Genomic DNA, 22837 nt, shown 5'->3' on the forward strand with positions numbered 1-22837 from the left:
TCTGGAACATATTAAGGCTCAATATTATCACTGATTACTACTATACTGCCAGTCTTTCAGAGAAGCTCTGAAATATAGTTAACATGCTAAACGTATTCCGTAATTTTCTTTTACCCTGGCCCAGACTGCGCATGTGCGCCCCCGTGCGGACTCGCGCACCCCAGCGTTTGTTCCTCCCTAAGGGACCGCCCCTTTAAGCACGCGCAGCGTGGTGGAAGCTCGCGCACGTCTCGTCGTGACGTAATCAGTGGGCGGGCCCGGAAGTCAGAGGCGTTTGCTTCCGGAACCAAAGGCACTTCATTTCCGGGTGAAGCTGGCACTAAGGGTACTGGGGTGTGCGTGAGGCGTTTGCTGATGCTTCCTGGTCCGGTGGCTTCGGTCCGGGTAAGCCAGGCATGAAGATCACGAGGCAGAAACACGCTAAGAAGCATCTTGGCTTCTTCCGCAACAATTTCGGAGTCCGCGAGCCATACCAGATCCTGCTGGACGGCACCTTCTGTCAGGCGGCACTGCGGGGCCGCATCCAGCTGCGGGAGCAGCTGCCGCGCTACCTCATGGGGGAGACGCAACTGTGCACCACCAGGTGGGTCCGGCAGGGCCGGGGAGGAGGCACGTGGAGTCTGGCGGGTGTTGTAGAGGCGAGGCCATTGCTCACAGATTCCTTCATTGGGAGCTCAGGAGGTGCAAAACGCCCCGCCCACGTGGAGTTGACAGTTAAGTGGAAAAGTGAAGGTGGTCAGGCAAATATCTATATTAGAGGCAGCTTAGTCAATGCGCTGCGAATATCACGTGTCGTTAGCCTGGCGAATGAGAGCACATTCTAGCAGAGAGACCTGGCTTCGAATCTTAATCCCATTCCTACTAGCTCTGTGATTTCGGTCAAGTTATTTAACCTCTCTGAGCCTCGGATTCCTCATTTGTAAACTAGAGATCATAACTGCTTATAAGATTACTGTAAGGTAAACGAGTATAGTGTACTAGAGCATTTTTCGGTATCCAAAGTGTACCCCTCTTCAAATGGTTGCTGTCATTTGCATAGCTTTTCTTAGTTTAAACCAAAACTTTTCTAGCCTCACAGTGAACCTATGAGTTAGCATCTTTGATTTCCAGGGCAAAAAGCCAGTACTGCAGAATAAGGAATCTGTTCAAGGATATTTGTTTATTCAACTCACTGTATTAAGTACCTCCCATATACCAAACACTGCACCCTAATGGCCAGCAAAATGCATAAGTTAGTCTGCAGTGGATGTGTTTTCACTCTAGGTCTAATGTTTCCCCACGTCATTGAAATGTGGGAACACTTAGGATGGAAGCTTGTGGAGATGGCGAGGTGGGAGGAGAGAATTACTTGAGCCCATTCACTTGTTCAATTCTGAGGGGAAGATCTATTTTGAATGACAGAAAAGAATGACCCCTTGTTGTGGAGACCTCTTCAAAACGGAATGGAGATATGAAATGCCTAGGAAAGAGGTTGCAGCACAGAATATATTTGGAAATGAAACTAGGAAGAAGGCAAGTTGAGATTAGACCGTGAAGAACTATTAAGAAATTTAGTATTTTCATTGTAGAATGTGTACTTTAAAAAAACAAGAAAAGAAAATTAAAATGTCTCATACTACTAACGAATAATCACTGTTAACATGTGCAGTGTCATCCATTCAATCCTTTATACACACTCACACACAAGCACAAAAATGGACTTTTAAGCCAAGCAAGGTGGCTCACACTTGTAATCCCAGCTACTCAAGAGGCTCAGACAGTAGGGTCGCCTAAGTCTAGGAGTTTGAGGTGAGCCTGAGCAACACAGGAAAACCCCCATCTCTAACAACAACTATAATAAAGTTTGGGCTTTTTCTGTGTGTACTGTGTTAATGGTCTCCTTTCCTCACGTAACACTATTTAATCAACAGCTTTCTCTATTTGTTCAGAATTTCTCAAGCAGTGTTTCAGCTGGGTTACAGATACCCCCAGTTTTGAACACCTTAGTCTTTAGGACTAACAAATCCTTCAATATTCTTTGTCCCTGAATTTTGGTTGCTTTTGACAAGCAGTTTGTCCATATATTCCTGTGTGCCATAGAACACAGGAGTATTTTATGTACATTTTAAATATAGTGCTATGATATTAAAAAGGCTGAGAAGTGCCACATAAAATTATATTCTACAGCAGTTTCTCTAACAAACTTATTTTAACTCTGGAGTTTTTCAGACTACTCAAAAGTGAAATAATATAAATAAACCAGCTTTTGCAGTTATCAATGTGGCCAATCTTGTTGAATCTCTCACCTCTCCTTACTGATGGGTTACTTTGGAGCATATTATTTGATCAGTTCTTTGGCATGTATCTTCAAAAGATGAAGGTCTTTTAAAAATCAGGATTTAAACTAAATACATATATTACATTTGATTTACATGTCTCTGAAGTTTAAAAAAAACTTTTTTTTTTTTTCAGTTTATTGCCCAGGCTGGAATGCAGTGGTGCGATCTCAGATCACTGCAACGTCTGCCTCCGGGGTTCAAGTGATTCTCCTGCCTCAGCCTCCCAAGTAGTTGGGATTACAGATGTGTGACACCATCTGTATTTTTGTATTTTTTAGTAGAGACAGGTTTCACCATGTTGGCCAGGCTGGTCTTGAACTCCCAACCTCAGGCAATCCACGCACCTTGGCCCCCCAAAGTGCTGGGATTATAGGCGTGAGTCCCTGTGCCAGCAGTTTTTAAAAATTTTAAGTTTCCCCTCCTTTTAAAATCTGCTACTTACATTAAGAAAGGAGGTCATTCGTTTATTAGTGGAATATATTTATTGGCCACTAGTAGTTAGATCTCCAGAGAGTTTACTCATATTCAGGTTTGAACTCGTATGTGGAGTTAATTTATGAAGTAGAAGACCAGAATGTTATCAGGCCTGGTTTTTATTTTAGAAAAGATAACTGCAGTGATGTGAAGGGTGAATTGGAGAAACAAGAGAGCAAAGGCAGCCAAACCTGTTATGCAGTTGTTCAATCAAGAAGTAAGGGGAGCCTAAACCTGGGAGAGGAAAGGCAGAAACGCAAGGGTTCCCCAAAGAAACGTGACTGAAATAGATAGGTCCAACAGCTGACGGTGTAGATGTATGGTGAAGAAGGGCATGAAGTCAAATATGATTTCTGATTTCTATCTAGGGTGACTGGGAGAATAATTTCAAAAAGATAGCAAGTTCTGGAGGACAAATTTAGATGCAAGAAAGTAGTTTCATCTTAGGGTGAATTTGAAGAGTTGATAGCAGGACATCCACAGGAAATATTCAGTAAGTAGCTGGTAGTACTCAAAATAGAGGTCAAGTGTAATGACTAAAAAAAAGCAAAATCTTCCTAAAACAGAAAGATGGTAAAGGAGATGAGGCAAGAAACAATCTGGCAAAGGCTGGCTAGGTAGAGGAACTCTTACGACTAATTTTTTTTAAAAAAAAACAACTTGATGATGTGAGAAGTTTTACCGTTCTGAATTGAAAATATTTTGAGTATGTGCCAATTTGTACGTGAAGCAGAAGCTTATAATGGTATGGTTGGGGCAAGGGATCTGTTGTCAAGCTACAAGTCTTAGTACCACTTACTAGTTACTTGAACTATGGCATTTACCTGAAATCTCAAAATGGGATGCTCTAAAATAAGGATAATTTCTAGGTAAGCAACCTAACTTCATAGGGTTATTTTGAGATTAAGCAAAAATTTATGTAAAGAGCAATTTGCATGCTACATGGAACATAGTAAGTGCTCAGTAAAATTTAACTGTTGTTCTTTCTATTTGGTAAATGCATTTTCAAGTCATCTTTAAAAGTAAATGGTTACCAGATGACAAATTCAGATTGTAACAGCATAGTTTTAGTTTAAGCAAAAATTGACTATTGTTTTTTACACTTTATGTAAACAACAACTAAAATGTATCTACTATAATTTTTCTTTTCAGATGTGTGTTAAAAGAGTTAGAAACATTGGGAAAGGACTTATATGGGGCAAAATTGATTGCACAAAAATGCCAAGTTCGAAATTGTCCCCATTTCAAGAATGCAGTGAGTGGATCAGAATGTCTGCTTTCTATGGTTGAAGAGGGAAATCCTCATCATTATTTTGTGGCAACACAGGTGATTACTACTTTTAAAACCACAGGCAATTTTAACTATTTCTATTTGTACTTCATTTGGAGCTATTTCTAATCAGAAAAATTAGAATGATTAGACTTTTAAAAATACAGGCTTCTAAGTTAATTTACAGTGAGTAAAAGCAATTGTCATTTGAGAATTTAAGGAAAACTTTAAGCATGTTGATATTCTTTTTAGTAATGGAAGGTTGGGGTTTTTTTTTTTTTCATGATTATTTTGTTTTGCTTTGTTTGTTTGTTTGTTTCTTGAGACTTGAGGGTCTCACTATATTGCCTTGCTCTGTCGCCTGGGCTGTTGTGCAGTGGTGCAATCTTGGCTCACTGCAACCTCCACCTCCCAGGTGCAAGCAGTTCTCTGCCTCAGCCTCCTGAGTAGCTGGGGTTACAGGTGTCTGCCACCATGCCTGGCTAATTTTTATATTTTTAGTAGAGATGGGGTTTCACCATCTTGCCCAGGCTGGTTTTGAACTTCTGACCTCGTGATCCACCTGCCTCGGCCTCCCAAAATGCTGGGATTACAGGCATGAGCCACTGTGCCCGGCTGTTGTGGGGTTCTTGAAGGGAAGACAAGTAGAGCAAAGTTCTTATATTCTGTTAATGTTTTTTCACGTTCCTATATTTCATACTGTTTCTCAATGTCATGGTTCATACTGCTTAAAACTGTACCAACAGTATGAAATGTTTCAGGCTTTTAAAGAAAAACATTACCAACTTCTTGAAGGCAGGAGAAGAGAGACTTTTGGAGTTGATATTAATTAAGTTCACATATATACTGATTTGATTATCAGAATTATAAAATCAGAGGCAGAGCTGAATTTAGAATCTAAGTAGCTAATTACTACCTAATTTCTTTTCCTTTAACCTCTTCAAAATTCTTAATCCTTTCCAAAGAATATCTTAGAGTAGAAACAGGAGAAACCCACCTAACACATTTACCTTTGCATTAGTTTGTAATTTGTGGCCCTAGAGTATCGATAAATCCAATTCACACAGCTGCTACTAACACTATGCTCAATTTTTATGTTTTTCTTCCTTTATCATAAAATATAACCCCATTACTCAAATGAATAAGTGAGGCTTACTCATTTGAAATATAAAATCTGTGATCTCTTTTATTTTTAATACAGTTCTTAAAAACCTATTTAAGGTACCTTAATTGACATTTGAACTAAATAATTCTATTTTTCTTTTAAATAGGATCAGAATTTGTCTGTGAAAGTAAAGAAGAAGCCTGGAGTTCCTCTGATGTTTATTATTCAGAACACTATGGTTTTGGACAAACCTTCTCCCAAAACAATTGCCTTTGTAAAAGCAGTGGAGTCAGGTCAGCTTGTCTCAGTGCATGAGAAAGAAAGTATCAAACATCTCAAAGAGGAACAGGGTTTAGTAAAAAACCCTGAACAGAGAAAAAGAAAAAAGCGCAAGAAAATAAGTGGTCCCAATCCTCTTAGCTGTTTGAAGAAAAAGAAAAAGGCACCGGATACACAATCATCTGCTTCTGAAAAGAAAAGAAAAAGAAAAAGAATTCGGAACAGATCTACCTCAAAAGTACTTTCTGAGAAGCAGAATGCAGAAGGAGAATGAATCCTTTAGATACTTTTAAGGACATTCAAATGTGAAAATGAATTTTTTTTTAAACTAGAAGTATTTATAATAAGAGACCAAACTTATTTTTGTAAATGAATCCATATTCTTTAGCTAAAATTAATTGTAAAATGAAAACAGTGACCAGCCTAGCCAGCATGGGCGGACGGTGCACACTTGTACTTCCAGCTACTTGGGAGGCTGAGACACGAGAATTGCTTGAACCTGTGAGGCGGAGGTTGCCGTGAGCCGAGATCGCGTCACTGCATTCCAGCCTGAGTGACAGAGTGAGACCCTGTCTCAGAAAAAATAAATAACAAACATACATGCATGCATGCATACATACATACATACAGTGAATGGGTTTAGGTGTGATGGTGTTCACTTTACTTACTAAATGGTTTAGGGAGATTGTTTTTCCAGTTATCATTTTTGCCTCTCTGATCCCCTTCCCACCTTCAAACATTATATGCAAATCGCTAAAAAAAAGTCATGTAGGCCGGGCGTAGTGGCTCACGCCTGTAATCCAAGCACTTTGGAGGCCAAAGCAGGTGGATCACCTGAGGTCGGGAGTTCAAGACCAGCCTGACCAACATGGTGAAACCCCGTCTTTAAAAAAAAAAAAGTCATGTAGTTCTAAAAGTCTTGTGACAAGAAAGAGTAAGTCTCTCACACTGACAGAAGAAACTTCCTCTTTCAGTTCTTCTAGTGGTTGAAGAATTTATATTTCCATCAAATAATTGATACATCCATTCTTTATTGACATCCTTCTAGAAAGAATGGAGTTTTTCCCATTTATACTGCATCATTTGTCTAATATATGAATATTTCACTCTTTGTACATCAGAAACTCAGTATTTTCATTATTATGATTTTTTTTTTTTTTTTGCTTTTTTGAGTTCCATTTGTCCAATAAGGATGATGATTTTCTTTTAGATGTAAGTGTTAACTTCAACAGCAAAAATTCTCTTTAAGATTGACTGTGAATATTATTAAAAAGTATCTAAATTAGTCTGAAGGTCAATTCCGTTGCAAATTGGATAATCATACCTGTCAGTTACCCCTGCGATTGTTTTAGTCATTTATCAGGTCAAAATAAAAATGTTTTTGTACTACAAGATGGAAGTATACAATTATTGGAAAAGTGAAATCTTATCAGTAGTTCCTGACTGGCAACTTCTGGTGCCACCCTAGAGCAGTGATTCTCAGTCTAACATTAGGTTATCATGATGAGATATGAGTAAGTTCTTAGTGGTTAAATGATATTTCTTGAATGTGAGACAATTCAAATTTATTCCCATAGAAATACCATTCTCAGATGAATTCAGAGAGGGTTCTTTAGTGGAAATTGGAATTACAGCTTTACACCAGAAAGACGGTTTAATCTGGTAAGCCAAGGTGGTGTTTGGATTGCAATTTCGTGATTCTGTTTTAAATTCTTGACAGTAAAAACATTTTTAATAAGGAAGGCCAAAATACTGGAAAAGAAGTGAATATAATTCTGTAGTTCTTGTGAGGAAAGTTAACATTTGTCAATAGTAATAAGAGTAGGGCCACCTAAGACAAAGTGATAAAGCAGATAAAAAAACACTGATGATACTAATTTCGGTATGCTAAAATACAGTAATTTTAGGTATTAATGTATTTCTCCTTACTCAGCGCTATCTGCCTGTTAATAGTGTCTGAACTGGAGAGCTGGAAAAATCCACTATTTTTATGAAGTAGTAATTATAAAAGTACTAAAAGTTACAATGTATTAGAAAGTATGTTTAATATTTTGGCTGGGTGCAGTGGCTTACGCCTGTAATCCCAGCACTTTGGGAAGCTGAGTCGGGTGGATCACGAGGTCAAGTGATCCATCCTGGCCAACATGGTGAAACCCCATCTCTACTAAAAATACGAAAATTAGCTGGGTGTGGTGGCACATGCCTGTAGTCGCAGTTACTTGGGAGGCTGAGGCAGGAGAATCGCTTGAACCCAGGAGGTGGAGGTTGCAGTGAACCAGGATCACGCCACTGCACTCCAGCCTGGTGACAGAGTGAGACATCGTTTCAAAAAAATAAAAGGTATGTTTAATATTTTAATACTGATTAGTCATTGATGTATTTTGCCAGTAAAATTGAGAGATATTTTAACAAAAGTCTCATATCCTTGTACTTCAGGTTTTTTTGTGAATACTATCCCTATACCACTACTCCTAAAATCCTCATAATTGTTTGCTTTATTTTTTAATACAACCTGGGGAGGGGAACCATGGGAGTATGCACATGGGATCATAATTCATCTTGTGGTTTGGGAAAAGAAAATTAACCTCTGCTTTAGAGGGTAGCTACTAGCTTTGTTGGGGATAAAAGTGTAATACCAGTCTGAAAAATGGTGTTTCTGAAGGCCACTATCTTTTATGAACACTTAAAAATAAGTGTTTGCAGTTACGTATGGGCATGATACTGTATTCCTTACATTTGCATAACCCTACAGCAGCCGCTTCTCATCCCTGCAAGTATGTAAATTAAAACCAAGTCACTTTAGAACAGCTTTGAAACGAGTTTCAAAGGTAAAAGGATTTCATGTTTCTGCATCTGGGTAAATGAAGATGTCTGTAATTTGACAGGTTTAATTACTAGTTTTTTATGGGTAGATAGAGTGAATAGTTTGAATGCTTTAAAATGTTTTTTAAAATGTTTGCTTGCTATAACTTTATATGACATTATTCCCAATTAGTTTTATATCTCCAAGATATATGTATGTATATATATACACATATGTGTATATACATATTCTATATAAGGATATATTCCATATAAGAACATATTCTATATAAGAATATAAACATGTATAACATACAAATTTGTACTAAGAGTAGGATGTGTCAATACGTGCTTGTTGAATGAATGAAAATGAAAGCCAAGTGTGGTGGCTCATGCCTGTAATCCCAATATTTTGGTAGGCCAAGGTGGTAGGATTGCTTGAGCCCAGAAATTTGAGAACAGCCTGGGCAACATAGGGAGATCCCATCTCTACAAATAATTGAAAAATTGCCAGGAGTGGTAGCACGTCTGTGGTCCTAACTACTTGGGAAGGTGCTTGTTAATTGTATGAAAGTTTAAATATGTATAGAAGGGTGCGTATGGATGCAGTGTAGGCAAAGGGGTGGATTGTGCCAGTTCCAAGCTCACTTTTCTGTACTCTACATTGTGATGCTGGAGCTGGAACTCTGCAATGTATAATTTTCCAGTGACAGCTATTTTTTGTTGGGTTCTGCCAATAATGGACTCTAGAGGCAGGACAGGGAAGGTTGGTGGGGGAGGAAAAGATTCACTCCCTCCTGTTGCTTACTGCTTGTGGCTTTTGTGAATATCATTTCTTCCCTTCTAGCAGCAGCAATTTATCCTCAAAGTAGCCTTCAGATCAAGTTTGCAACATTTGCAGAACCTGCTGTATTGCTTCAACCCACCTCCCTCCCACCAGAGAACCAGACACCAGCATTAGTTGGCTGAAGCCCACTCTTCTGAGATTTGTCTGGGTACTTGGCCCTGCCACTAAGCTGAGAGACACCATAGATTAAAGCCTACTTTCTCAGAGGTTTCAGCTCCATAGGGATCCTTTTTCAAGCTTTTAACTTTTACGAATTCTAACCCTTTCCTTTTGCCCCCCTTGACTTAGGAACAGAAACTGCTTCCTGCAGTTGCTACCTCCAGAATCTTTAGAGTTCTCTTTTTAGCTATTTAGTTATCTGGTTAATAACTTCATACCTAATTAATATGTGTTTATATTAAGTGTTCTCTGTTTACATTACTGGTGTGTTTTTTCTCTTGAGTAGACCCTGATGTACTACAAGAATTTTGCTTGGCCAGGCCTGCTTCTTATGTCCATTCGGGAGCTAGAGGAAGGGATTACCTTTACCTAAATTATATAGACTGAGACTGAATAAGGCATAGCCTACTAAAAGAAAAAAAATAAGGTCCTATTACCAAGAAGGGCAAGGAGGTATCAGGAAAAAAATTGTATCATCTCTAAGCACTAAGTTTATCTTTAAACTTGGGAAGGTGAAAAGACAAGCTCCAGAATGGAAGAAAATTTTTGCAAATACATTTGATTAAAACACTTGTATCTAGAATATAGAAAAACTACAAGTCAATAATGTAAAACACTCCACATTATATCAACATAAAAATTTAAAAACAACTAAATTAAAAATTGGGCATATTAAAAAATGGGCATAGGATATGAATAGACATTTCACCAAAGGAATACACAAATGGCTAATAAGCAGGTGAAAAGATTTGCAACATTACTAGCCATCAGGGAAATGCAAATAAAACCACTGTGAGATGCCATTTCATACCTAGTAGGATGGTTATAATCAGATAGAAAATAACTATTAGAGAGGATGTGGAGAAACGGAAATCCTCATATATGGCTGGTGGGAATGTAAAATGGTACAACCGGTTTGGAAAACAGTCTGGCAGGTTTTCAAGTGGTTAAATATAAAATTACCATATTAACCAGCAATTTTACCCCTAGACATATACCCAAGAAAAATGAAAACATATATATACATGAAAATTCACAACAGCTTTATTGATGATACTCCAAAATGGGAATAACCCAAATATCCATCAACTGATGAGTGGATAAACAAAAGGTGGTACAATGTCATACTATTTAGCAGTAAAAAGACGTGCTACCCACTACAAGATGAATGAACCTCGAAAATACACTGAAAGAAACCAGTCATGTAGGGTCATCTATTGTATGATTCCATTTATATGAAATGTCCAGAATACTAAACATGTAGAGACAGAAAGTAGATTAGTGGATTCCTAGGGCTAGAGGAGATGGGGGTGAAGAGGGACTATAGGGTTTTTTTGGGGAGAGTAGTGAAAAAACTGTAAAGTCAAGTGTTGTGATTGATGTCCAACAATGTGAATATATTAACAGCCATTGAATGGGTACACTTTAAATGAGTGAATTTGTGTATTATGTAAATTATATCTTAATAAAGCTGTTTAAAAAGTGGTGTACACATAATAGGCATACAATACATTCTTATGAGTCAAGTAACCAAGTGGATTGGACAAAATATATCTCTGCACTTTTTTTTTTTTTTTTGAGACAGAGTTTTGTTCTTGTTGTCCGGGCTGGAGTGCAATGGCATGATCTCGGCTCACTGCAACATCTGCCTCCTGGATTCAAGCAATTCTCCTGCCTTAGCCTCCTGAGTAGCTGGGATTACAGGCATGTGCCACCACACCTGGCTAATTTTGTATTTTTAGTAGAGACAGGGTTTCTCCATGTTGGTCAGGCTTGTCTCGAACTCCCGACCTCAGGTGATCCGCCTGCCTCGGCCTCCCAAAGTGTTGGGATTACAGGTGTGAGCCACTGTGACTGGTCACCTCTGCACTTTAGTGTTTAGTGGGAGATAAAGAAAAAAATATATAAATATACAATTGTTTCCAGCTTCCTTAAAGTGGGAGGGAAGCAAAATTTACTGACAAGCTATTTGGGTGCTAATATTTCATTTCTTTTTCTCCTATGAATTAATCTCAAGTGGGTCTCTGCCAGCTTGCTAATGCTCACTGTCCACCTCATGCAGTCAGAAAGATGCCATCTGTTCTCTTCAGTTGCCAAAATGTTACTGATTAACCACAGGTACTAAATGCCGAAAAGATAAATCTTCAGACACTCGTCATTTTGCCCAACTATTTTACAATGATATTTTGTTCCACTTTATATGAAAATGATAATCCCCATGTGATGAGGTCTCCAAAACTGAATTAGGAAACATGAATCTTTTATGTGCTGAGCAACACGAACATGTAGCAGTTTAGCTATCTGAAGTAATAGCATTCATACTGGGACTTATTTACTTTTCTACATTCAGAGGGAGCAGGGCATGAAAGGAATGTCACTCAAGTTTAGAAGATCCATGTTTGTTATTAGCATGTGCTCTCCACATCCGAGGCCCCTGACAATGATGGTAAAGCCAGATAGCTAGTAAGGGAGGCAGCAGCCCTAATTTGACAGCTCTGGGTTTTTCTCTCTCATCATCATTCACTGAAACAATACATTTTGACACCTAGAGCTGTCACTAGGATTTTCTTTGGTTAAATTTCAAAGACATTGTTTTATTCCACTCTTGTTTTCCAGTAGTGCTGGATGTCATTTCTGGCACCTAAGTGCTTAATAAATGTTGAATAAATCAGTAAATGAGTAAATGAACAAATTGAAGTATAGAAGTCTATTATTATCACCCGTTTCATAGAGTCTCCAGTCTTCCTACCTCATGACTGTCAGTATCACAGATGTGTTCTCACTCTTTCTTTTATGTATGACAAAACAGGAGCTATGTAACTTTGTCAATACAGCACAGATATTGCTCAAAACTTTATGCCTGGAGCACTTGCACATTTGGAAATAATCAGCAATTAGAGAAAAGAATCTTACATTGTGGTCAAAAGGAAGAAATAGAAATCTGTTCGTTGGCAAATATGTATTTTTTTTTGCAAATATGTATCTTAAATATTACTGACTTTACTTACCTCTAAAAATTATTTTCTGCTTTTCTCATAACTATATATATGTATATATATATATATACATTTTATTTTTGAGACACAGTTTCACTGTGTCACTCAGGCTGGAGTGCAGTGGCATCATCTCAGCTCACTGCAACCTCAACCTCCCAGGCTCAAGCGATCCTTCCACCTCAGCCTCCGGAGTAACGGGGACTAAGGGACTCTAGGTGCATACCACTACAGCCAGCTAATTTTTGTATTTTTTATAGAGACAGGGTTTTGCATGTTGTCCAGGCTGTTCTCGAACTCCTAAGCTCAAGCGATTCATCCTCCTCAGCCTCCCAAAATGCTGGGATTACAGGTATGAGCCACTGCACCCAGCCCTCATCACTCTATTTTATGGATTATTTTGACTGGGAGTACTCTGAATGTATGTGTGTGAGTGAGTGTGTGTATGTGTGTGTGTGTACACACTGTTGCACATAAAACACCTATTATTTTTTAGAACAAGTGTGATTAATAGTGCAAGACTGCCTACTGTCCCTTACCTGCTAGCACTCATGAAGCTGTTTCCCAGAGATCATTGCTAATTTCAAGAGGACAGCAACAAACTTTTTCATTTCTATCTCTGTCAATCAAAAAAAGCTGATGGTAAGAGAGCCATCATTTGACCAGTGTCTGACTCAGTGTCCTCTGTACTGTGTCATTACCCTTTGTACTGACATCCACTCTGCTCTGGTTTCCTGGGAAGACACCTAACCATCCTTCATTATTTCTCACTGCAATGAGAAAGTACTGTAACCTTTCTGGAAATAATGGCCTATCACTATGCACCTGATCCCTACCATGCTCTGGCTAAACATGCCCAGGACCTTCTAAAAAAAAAAGAAATCTGAAAAAAAAAAAAAAAAAAGGATGTCAGAAATAGGTATATTTACAATCAGTGTGAGAAGCAGAATGCTGTGAGACAATGATTCTCAGCTCTTACTGTGCACCAGAATCATGGGGAAGAGGAATAAAACTAATAGATATCCAACTCCAACCTGAGAGAATTCGATTACTTTAGTCTGAGATGGGTCCCGGCATTTGTGTAATGTAAATGTCCTCCAGGTGTTTCTAATATGTAGGTTGGTTGAGAGGAAAGAACTTGAATTTGAGAGTCAGGTAATTCCAGGTTCAAACAATCAACTCAGGCCTCTCCTTCTCGGTTTTCTAACAGGTAAAATAGGGTTGATCGGGATTGTAAAAACTTATAGCATCTGGCACCTAATACGTGTTCAGTAAATAGTTTTCAGGTTAAAGTGGAATACTATGCAGTCATTAAAACTTTTATATTATTATTTCATAAGGCCATTTAATGATCTAAGAATTTAAATGTTTTATTCCCCTCTCCATATTCTATCTCTGATCTCCCACCTTAGTCAACTTCTGCATGGACATACATGGGCCCAGCTTCCTTCCTAATGACATTAGGATTCAGAGCAGCGTTTCTCAACCCTTGGCTGCAAACTTGTCTCTGGAAGATCTTTAAAAAAAAATTAAATGAGAATCTCTGAATTAAATGAGAAGCCTGGACTTCTGAACATCTTTTTCTTTAAGGAATATAAAACTATGTGTTAAACACTGTTCACCAGTATTAACAGTAAACTCGACAATATACAGTTGGATAACATTTCTGATTACTACAAAGTTGTTTTTCCTGGCTTTTGCTGAACCAGGAAAACAAATAACTGAAAAGATTGAGGCTGCGTGTAAGGAATGACTTGAGGTAAAGAAAAAACATGCAGGTCAATAGGTTAGATTACAAAAGGTTGTTCACACATTTATGGCAGCAGGTCCTAAACGCCAATATCTCTGGCCATCTGGTTAGGGTTCTATGAGCCAAGTCTTAGATATTCCATGAATCATGACCTTTTAGTCAAAGTAGCAGCAGGGATTTCAACATTTTGTTAAGGAATGGCCTGCTAGGGAAATTTTTAAATGTTCGTTTAACTTAGTTTTGTTTGGCTGATAAAAACACATTCGAATTTGTCTAGTTTTCTCATTTGGATGGGGAAACCTCCTGTGATGGCAGTGATAAAATTTTTCCTTTTAGGAATTTTGCAAACAAACCACTGCATTTATAGATATAGATGCTTTAAAGTTATCCAATTCAAATTGTCTTATTAATTAGAATCACTTACTTCACTTGAAATATATGGCTTCAGGAAAATTTTCAATTTAACTTGAAATGATTATCTCTTATTTTGCTTGGAATAATGACATCTCAGAAACATGGGTTTACCTGTGATTTTTTTGTTTTGGTGAATGTTTAAAAACAAAAAAATTTACATACGCATTTTATGTATGCACACACACACACACACACACAAACATATAAAAACCTAGAATGGTCCTTAGGTTTATGAGAATACAAGTTTTGATTGAGTAATGACTATGGATATTTCCACCAACATTTAGAAAAGCTATTCTTTAATGCAGATGAAATAATATACCATGGTATCAGTGTTCTTTTCTGATAAAGGAAGCAGCTACAGAAAGCTTTTATTTATTTCTTCAAAGTAACCACTGCTATGGATGCAAAAAAAAAAAAAACCAACAACTCTTCTAACACTACTTTCAAAATGAACATATCAAAGTTTTGATTTTCATTAGAAAATGAAATGCTTTAAAAAAATTCTTATATCCATTCCCCCTAAAAATATTATACAAGTCTGATAAAACTCAGCAGGGAAACAGCAGGGGAAAGTGATAATGGTTTAAATTGATAAATAAAACTTCTTCTTTTTTTTTTTTTTTTTTTAAGATGGAGTTTCACTCTTGTTGCCCAGGCTGGAGTGCAGTTGCGCAATCTTAGCTCACTGCAACCTCCGCCTCCTGGGTTCAAGTGGGTTTCCTGCCTCAGACTCCCGAGTAGCTGGGATTACAGGCATGCGCCAACACGCCTGGCTAATTTTGTATTTTTAGTAGAGATGGTGTTTCTCCATGTTGGTCAGGCTAGTCTCAAACTCTCGACCTCAGGTGATCCTCCCGCCTCAGCCTCCCAAAGTGCTTGGATTACTGATGTGAGCCAACTGTGCCCAGCAAAACTTTTATTAAAAAAAACTAAGAAAATAGTGAAGTCAGTTATTTAATCAAAGATTCATATATGGCATGGCATTAAATCTAACTTCAAAGAAGTAATTATTTTACATCCTGTATTTTAGCATCTACACATTGTGAAGCAGATCATCCTATGTGCAAAAATGCCTCTCTCTCAGCATCACCTGTTACTGATTCAGACAGGTCACACTCCACCGGTGTTGAAACACTAGAATAAACTGTTTTTGGAATGCAGAATGACATATCCTGGAATCATGGAAATGACAGGAGAAAATTCTGTAAGAGTAACTCTTCTGTTCTGGTAAAAGAAAAGATAGATAATCATGCCCTCACAGCCTCAGCATGCAGTTCTTTGCTTTCATTACCACCTAGTCTTTCTAAATAGGAGAACCAGAGACTTCCCCGAAGAGGACGGGTGATGAGGAAATAGAGCCACCTGGGAGGAGGAGACAAGGGCTTAAAGGATGAGCTGAGCGGGAGAGGTTTCTACAAAGAAATTGATTCTTGGAGTGGGACTGCTTCAGCTTGTAGGCAATGGAGAGCCGTCATGGAAAGTGCAATGATGATATTTGCATTTTGAATAAGTCACGCCGGTCTCTCTGAGAATTATGTAAGGAAGTGTGAACTCAGAGGTGGGAGAAGACGATGGAGGTATGCCATTTAGGAGACTGTTGCAATAGTCTAGGTGAGAGATGACAATGTTCTGAAATGACAAGCAGTAGCCACAGATGGTGTGTTTGGCTGTTCTTACCTTGCTATGAAGAAATACCTGACACCGGGTAATTTGTAAAGAAAAGAGGTTTAATTGGCTCGCGGTTCTGCAGGCTGTACAGGAAGGATGGGGTATCTGCTTCTGGGGAGGCTGCAGGAAGCTTTTACTTCTGGCAGAAAGCGAAGTGGGAGCAGGTGCATTACATTGCAAAGCAGAAACAAGAGGGATGGGGGAGGGGCCACACACTTTCAAACAATAAGATATCGAGATTCACTAACATGCAAGGACAGCAACAAGCCATAAGGGATCCACCCCTGTGATCCAATCACTTCTCACCATGCCCCACCTCCAACATTTGGAATTACAATTCGACGTGAGATTTGGGAGGGACAAGCGGCTGAGGCTATAGTGAGCTATGACAGTGTCACTGCACTCCAGCCCGGGTGATGGTGACAGCCTTCCTCAAAACAACACAAAACAAACAACAAAACACCAAACCAACCAACCAAACACAACCCAAAAGACTTGAAACCAGAAGTGTTTCAGATTTTGGATTTTTTCAGGTTTTGGAATATTTGAATATATATATAATGAAATATCTTGGGATGCGACCCAAGTCTAAACATGAAATTCATTTATGTTTTATATAAACTTATACACATAGTATGCAAGCAATTTTACACTTTTTTTCTTTTTTTTTTTGAGATGGAGTCTTGAGCTGTTGCCCAGACTGGAGTGCAGTGGCACCATCTCGGCTCATTGCAACCTCTGCCTCCTGAGTTCAAGCAATTCTCCTGCCTCAGTCTCCCAATTAGCTGGGATTACAGGCACATGGCACCACACCTGGCTAATTTTTGTATTTTTAGTAGAGACAGGGTTTCACTATGTTGGCCAGACTGGTCTCGAATTCCTGACCTCAGGTGATCCACCTGCCTTGGCCTCCCAAAGTGCTGGGATTATAGGCATGAGCCACCACGGCCAGCCTTTTTATTTTATTTTATTTTTCTCAGCTAGAATCTTTAGACAGAGCCAGAAAAGTGGCCCCAAACTTTTAGGTTTATGGCAAAAGACCTAGAGATGGGGATACTGGACAGGTCTTTGTGAGGTGTGACTTCTGGGGCTGGGTCACCGTGGGGTGTATGGATGTCTGACCTTTTTTGGCAGTGATCATAACAAAGAAACACTGCCCCACCATCTCTGACAAGAGCATGGAATTTATTTTCAGTGGTGGTAGCTTCTGAGGAACTAAGCAAGCCAAAAAACGTTAAGTTTTGGGTTATCAGTCAGCTTCACAGCTAAAACTTAGATATTCTTACAACATTTTTCACAATGTTAAGCAATGGTTGTACATTAGCAAATGTTTAACAGTCAGCTCTCCCAGAAAAAAAAAAATCCCTGATTTGTAGGGTTTGCCAATTCCTGAGGTATAAATATTCTCGTCATGGCTGATTCCAAACTACCGACATGATTTCACTGAACACAGAGCTGGAAAAAGATGCTCACAGTTAGCTTTTGCAAGCTGGTGTGAGCAGCCTCCAGCGTAAAAGTTCTAGGTCATTGAAAGGTTGACTGGCCCTCATGGCTGATGTCATCTTTTGGTGTTTATCCACCCAACAGATATTTCCTGGGTATCTGTTGTATATACATGCAGAATGTGAAGCATGTCCTGCTGTCCTTGGACAAAGCCATGTGGCTGGTGAAAGATGTCTTCATTTCTGCAGCTGAGAGAGACCTGTACTCTGGGGACATGCTCCGGATCTGCATAGTAACCAAAGAGGGCATCAGGAAGACTGTTCCTTTAAAGAAGGACTGATCTGTGTGCTCTTATCACTAATCAGTTCAGAATTGGTTGATTTTGGAACTGTAGCTTGGATGGTTTTCTTTATTAAAAGAGAAACTTGAAGTACTCATTTTGCCATAACCTGTCTTCTCTAAGCAAGACAGATATAGGAAGTAGAATTTCTTTTCATTTTCTTCATTTTCCCCACCCTTTTCTGTTTTTCAGATTTTTTTTTTTTTCATTTTAAGTATGAAAAACAGGTCAAGTTAGTTTTTCCTTACACGAATGAGCTTAGAATTTATCTGTAAAAGTTGACCTTTTGGGCAAACTTATCTTATGAAGAGGGCTCTGGTATTTATTCCGCCAGCTTGCCTGAAGGGACCTTTAAACCATCCAGAAGGGAGAATGTTTACTAGGGTTTTATTAAGACTTTAATGGATATAAATAAAATATCTTAAGAGTTTTCACTTCTGGGACTATTAAGCAGTCTGATAGCTATTTTGGAGAAAAATCTTGGACCAAAATAAAATTGTAAAAACAAATAGCCCTTTCCACAAATTTTAGCCAGAAATCTGGGATAATTTTCACAAGCACTTTATGTTATAATTGAGACCTAAGTTTTGATAGAGGCAAAATTTTTGTTTTGGATCTATTAAATACATTTACTTTTTGAGAAGGAGTCTCACTCTGTCACCCAGGCTGGAGTGCAGTGGCGTGATCTTGGCTCACTACAACCTTCGCCTCCTGGGTTCAAGCAATTCTCCTGCTTGAGCCTCCTGAGTAGCTGGGATTATAAGTGCCTGATATCACACTGGGCTGATTTTTGTATTTTTTTAGTAGAGATGGGGTTTCACCATGTTGGCCAGGGTGGTCTCGAATTCCTAACCTCAGGCGATTGGCTCGCCCCGGCCTCCCAAAATGCTGAGATTATAGGCATAAGCCACCATACCCGGCATATTAAATACATCTTAACTCCATTATATATATATACACACGCATATATATATATATATACTATATATACACACATATATAATATAATATATAATACATATATGTGTATATATTATATATATACATTATATATATTTAATATTTTATGTATACATATTAACTAGAGTCTATTCTTTCATATATGAAGGAATAGACTCTAGTTGGGGCAGAAGTAGAACTTAGGAGACCAGGGCAGAGGTTATTGCAGGTTGGCGATGGTGGACATGGTGATAAGTCATATTATTTTGAATATATGCCCAAGGTAGAGCCAACAAGATTTGCTCACCAGTTGGATGGAGGGTTTCATTAGTTTCCTAGAGTTACTGTTTAAAAGTACTAAAAAATGAGTGTTTTAAAAGAGGGATGGCCAGGCCAGCACTTTGGGAGGCCAAGTCAGGCAGATCACTTGAGGTCAGGAGTTTGAGACCAGCCTGGCCAACATGGTGAAACCCTGTCTCTATTACAAATACAAAAAGTAGCCGGGCATAGTGGCACGCACCTGTAATCCCAGCTACTCGGGAGGCTGAGGCAGGAGATCACTTGAACCCGGGTGGCAGAGGTTGCAGTGAGCCGAGATCAAATCACTGCACTCCAGCCTGGGCCACAGAGCGAGACTCTATCTCAAAAAAAAAAAAAGAAAAGAAAAGAAGGTTGTATTGTCTCACAGTTCTGGAGGCTGGAAGTCTGAAATCGAGGTGTCAGGAGAGCCAGGCTCCCTCTGAAACCTGCAGGGGAGAATCACTCCCTTGCTCCTTCCTGGCTTCGGGCAGTTGCTGGCAATCCTTGGCCTTAAGGAAGGCCTCCTGCTGCAGCACTGCCACCTCCACCTCCACAGTCACAGGCCGCTGTCCCTGCCTGTGTCTGTGTCTCTGCATCTCTTTTCCTCTTTTTTTTCCCTTTAAACTTTTATTTATTTATTTATTTTAGCTATCTCCTACTGGAAGGAGTTTGTTGTTTTTTCCTTTCTTTTTAGTTTCTTTTTCTCTTCTTCTTCTTTTTTTTTTTTTTTTTTTGAGGTAGAGTCTTGCTCTGTCACCAGGCACCAGGCTGGAGTGCAGTGGTGCAATCTCGGCTCACTGCAATCTCTGCCTCCTGGGTTCAAGCAATTCTCCTGCCTCAGCCTCCCGAGAAGCTGGGACTACAGGCGCACACCACCATGCCCAGCTAATTTTTGTATTTTTTAGTAGAGACAGGGTTTCACCATGTTGGCCAGGATGGTCTCGATCTCTTGACCTTGTGATCCACCCACCTCGGCCTCTCAAAGTGCTGGGATTACAGGCACGAGCCACCACGCCTGGCCTCTTTTTCTCTTCTTAAGATATCAGTCATATTGGGTTACAGGCCCATCCTCCTCCAGTATGACCTCATTCCCAACTTTAATTCCATCTGCAATGACCCTACTTTCTTTTCCTTTTTTTTTTTTTGAGATGAAGTCTTACTTTGTTGCCCAGGCTGGAGTGCAGTGACATGATCCCAGCTCACTGCAACTTCCACCTCCTGGGTTCAGTGATTCTCCTGCCTCAGCCTCTCTAGTAGCTGGGATTACAGGTGCTCACCACCACGCCCGGCTAATTTTGTATTTTTTTTCTTTTTTTTGAGATGGAGTTTCACTCTTGTCACCCAGGCTGGAGTGCAATGGTGCAATCTCAGCTCACTACAACCTCCACCTCTCAGGTTCAAGCAATTCTCCTGTCTCTGCCTCCTGAGTAGCTGGGATTATAGGCGCCTGCCACCATGCCTGGCTAATTTTTGTATTTTTTGGTAGAGATGGGGTTTTACCATGTTGGCCAGGCTGGTCCTGAACTCCTGATCTCAGGTAATCCACCCACTTAGCCTTCCAAAGTGCTGGGATTATAGGCATGAGTCACCATGCCCAGCTAATTTTGTATTTTTAGCAGAGATGAGGTTTCACTATTTTAGCCAGGCTGGTCTCGAACTCCTGACATCAGGTTATCCGCCCACCTTGACTTCCCTAAGTGCTGGGATTACAAGCGTGAACCACCGCGCCTGGCCCCTACTTTCAAATAACGTCACATTCCTAGGTACTGGCAGTTAGAACTTCAACAAATCTCTTTAAGGAACATGATTCAACCCATCACAGAATGGAAAGAAAAGAGGTAAAATGATGGTTTTTGGCTTGAGCAACTGGAAGGATAAAGTTGCCATCAGCCAAAATGGAGACAGCTGCAGACAAAGCACATTTTGGGGGTGAAGATCAGGATTTCCAACAATCAGCTTCTTGTTCACAGCTGAAAAGGGAGGGGAGAATTACATTCTTGTAAATGTATGTGGATTATGGCAAAAATAATCCTGAGAGTGACTGCTCTCATAAGAAAACCACATACATTCAGTAAACAGTTATTCAGTTTCCTGAATAAAAGCTTAAATTATTTAAATGAATGGGAAGTTTAAAAAGTACATTTCATGTTTGTCAGGACCTACCCTCCACCACGTTTGTTTTTTTGCAAATTTACCTTTAGTACACAGGCAGTTTCGGCACTGAAGAGGAAAACCTTTGAAAATCTGTAAAAGCTTTCTGAATTCTTTAAGAAGGCAGAGGTGACTCCTAGGGGATGAGTCTAAGTAAACATTTAGCTCATTATGTAAATTAGGTGTGTGGGTGCCAAAGTCATTATTATATTTCACTTGAAAGTTACTGACTGTTCATGGTTTGAATTGTTTTCAGACAGTTTCATCTTTCTTTGAACACCTTGGCATATTTCTAATGTCCTAGGGATTGATTGTACAGACTAAAATCTGTTCAAAGTGACATCAACAAAGGAAAGATTCTCCCGGAGCATCTCCCAAAATGCTAGGGAGGGGAGTGAAGCTGGGCTTCTTGAAGACCAGGAATCAGGAACTGGAAACAGGGCCTAAGGCAGCTACCCTCTCCAGCTCCATGCCCCTCTTTAGGGTTTCAAGGGCTCATGTCTCTGCCTCTGCTCTGCTCTGTGTTTTAGTCTCATTTTCCCCTCCCAGATGGGCAGTTGCCCCTCTTCTCCCTGCTCATGCTCCCTCCCCTTTCTCCAGTGGTGCCCTTAGCTTCAGAGTTCATATCACTCTACAAGCCAAGGCTGAGTGCTCATGAATCTATTCTCTCCAGAACCTGAATTCACATCTTTGCAAGAGGGAGTCTGTTTGACCCAGGGTCTGAAATTGTTTACTTATGGTCTATTTAGCTATTTCAGCGGGGCATGGTCATGTTCATTCATTAGACAAATGTTTACTGAGAGCCTACTGTGGCTCCTTGCTCTTATAGGTTATACGGTTATTGCAGAGAGTAAAGTCCCCACTCTCAGTGGAGCTTAAAATCTATTGGTGTTGAGGAAGTGTCCATGTTCCACCCTGTGTATATGTAGATGGAATAGGCTGGTGTTAGAGTGGGGTGGACAGACATCCTAAAAAGATAATATTCTATTTTGATATCTGCCAAAATAAGAGATGTCATATCTGGCTGGGCTAGGCTATACTTTGATTTTTTTTAAAAAAAAATTGCAATTGCAGTAAAGAGATTCACTGCTTAGAAGGTGCGAGTCTTCATTAGTTCACCGATTCCTGCCCCAGGGCTGACACAGAAGTTTTTGTGATAGGAGCCTTAAGGGCAGGGTGGAGGGAGGTGCTCCATTCCACAGTCAGACCTCTATTCAGCAAACCAGCTGGTTGTTCTATCAAATTATAATAACAATAAGGGCTGACCTTTTTGGAGGGTTTACAATGTCGCTTTGCAGTGGTCTATGATAATGTGTATTATCTTACTTAATCCTTACAACCCCATGGGGAAGGTCCCCATTTTACAGATGAAGAAACTAAGCAGAAAGATAGGGTGACTTGCCCAAGGTGTCTCAGTTAGCACATGATGAGCCAGGATGTGAACCTAGAGTCAGTGGAACAGTCACTAAATTAAAGGATCTCCAAGGCACCCCTGGAGATGGTGATGATTAAAGTTTCTAACTACTTTTAGTGTCTTTCCTAGACAGAAATTACAAGTTCATGGAGATGTCCAGTTATTATT

The 22837-nt window shown here is 39.5% G+C and overlaps 1 protein-coding gene across 1 annotated transcript; it reads left to right on the plus strand.

The window, feature by feature from the left end:
• The first annotated feature begins 310 nt into the window (after nucleotides 1–310).
• On the plus strand, nucleotides 311–10943 carry UTP23 (UTP23 small subunit processome component). Its single transcript, XM_012443271.3, has 3 exons — nucleotides 311–583; nucleotides 3945–4119; nucleotides 5334–10943. The coding sequence occupies exons 1-3, from the start codon at nucleotides 396–398 to the stop codon at nucleotides 5718–5720; spliced, it is 750 nt and encodes a 249-aa protein (XP_012298694.3). The 5' UTR covers nucleotides 311–395; the 3' UTR covers nucleotides 5721–10943.
• Nucleotides 10944–22837: the final 11894 nt, after the last annotated feature.

Source organism: Aotus nancymaae, unplaced genomic scaffold (assembly GCF_030222135.1).
Source record: "Aotus nancymaae isolate 86718 unplaced genomic scaffold, 86718_ANA_hifiasm-v0.15.2.pri h1tg000036l, whole genome shotgun sequence".
In the NCBI taxonomy this organism is placed as follows: domain Eukaryota; kingdom Metazoa; phylum Chordata; class Mammalia; order Primates; family Aotidae; genus Aotus; species Aotus nancymaae.

What these genes read in the sequence shown, in the direction of transcription:
- UTP23 (XM_012443271.3), top strand. Translation starts at nt 396, where the DNA reads ATGAAGATCACGAGGCAGAAACACGCTAAGAAGCATCTTGGCTTCTTC. An exon ending in ACGCAACTGTGCACCACCAG is followed by an intron (nt 584 to 3,944) that starts GTGGGTCCGGCA and finishes TTTTCTTTTCAG; the next exon opens with ATGTGTGTTAAAAGAGTTAG. An exon ending in ATTATTTTGTGGCAACACAG is followed by an intron (nt 4,120 to 5,333) that starts GTGATTACTACT and finishes TCTTTTAAATAG; the next exon opens with GATCAGAATTTGTCTGTGAA.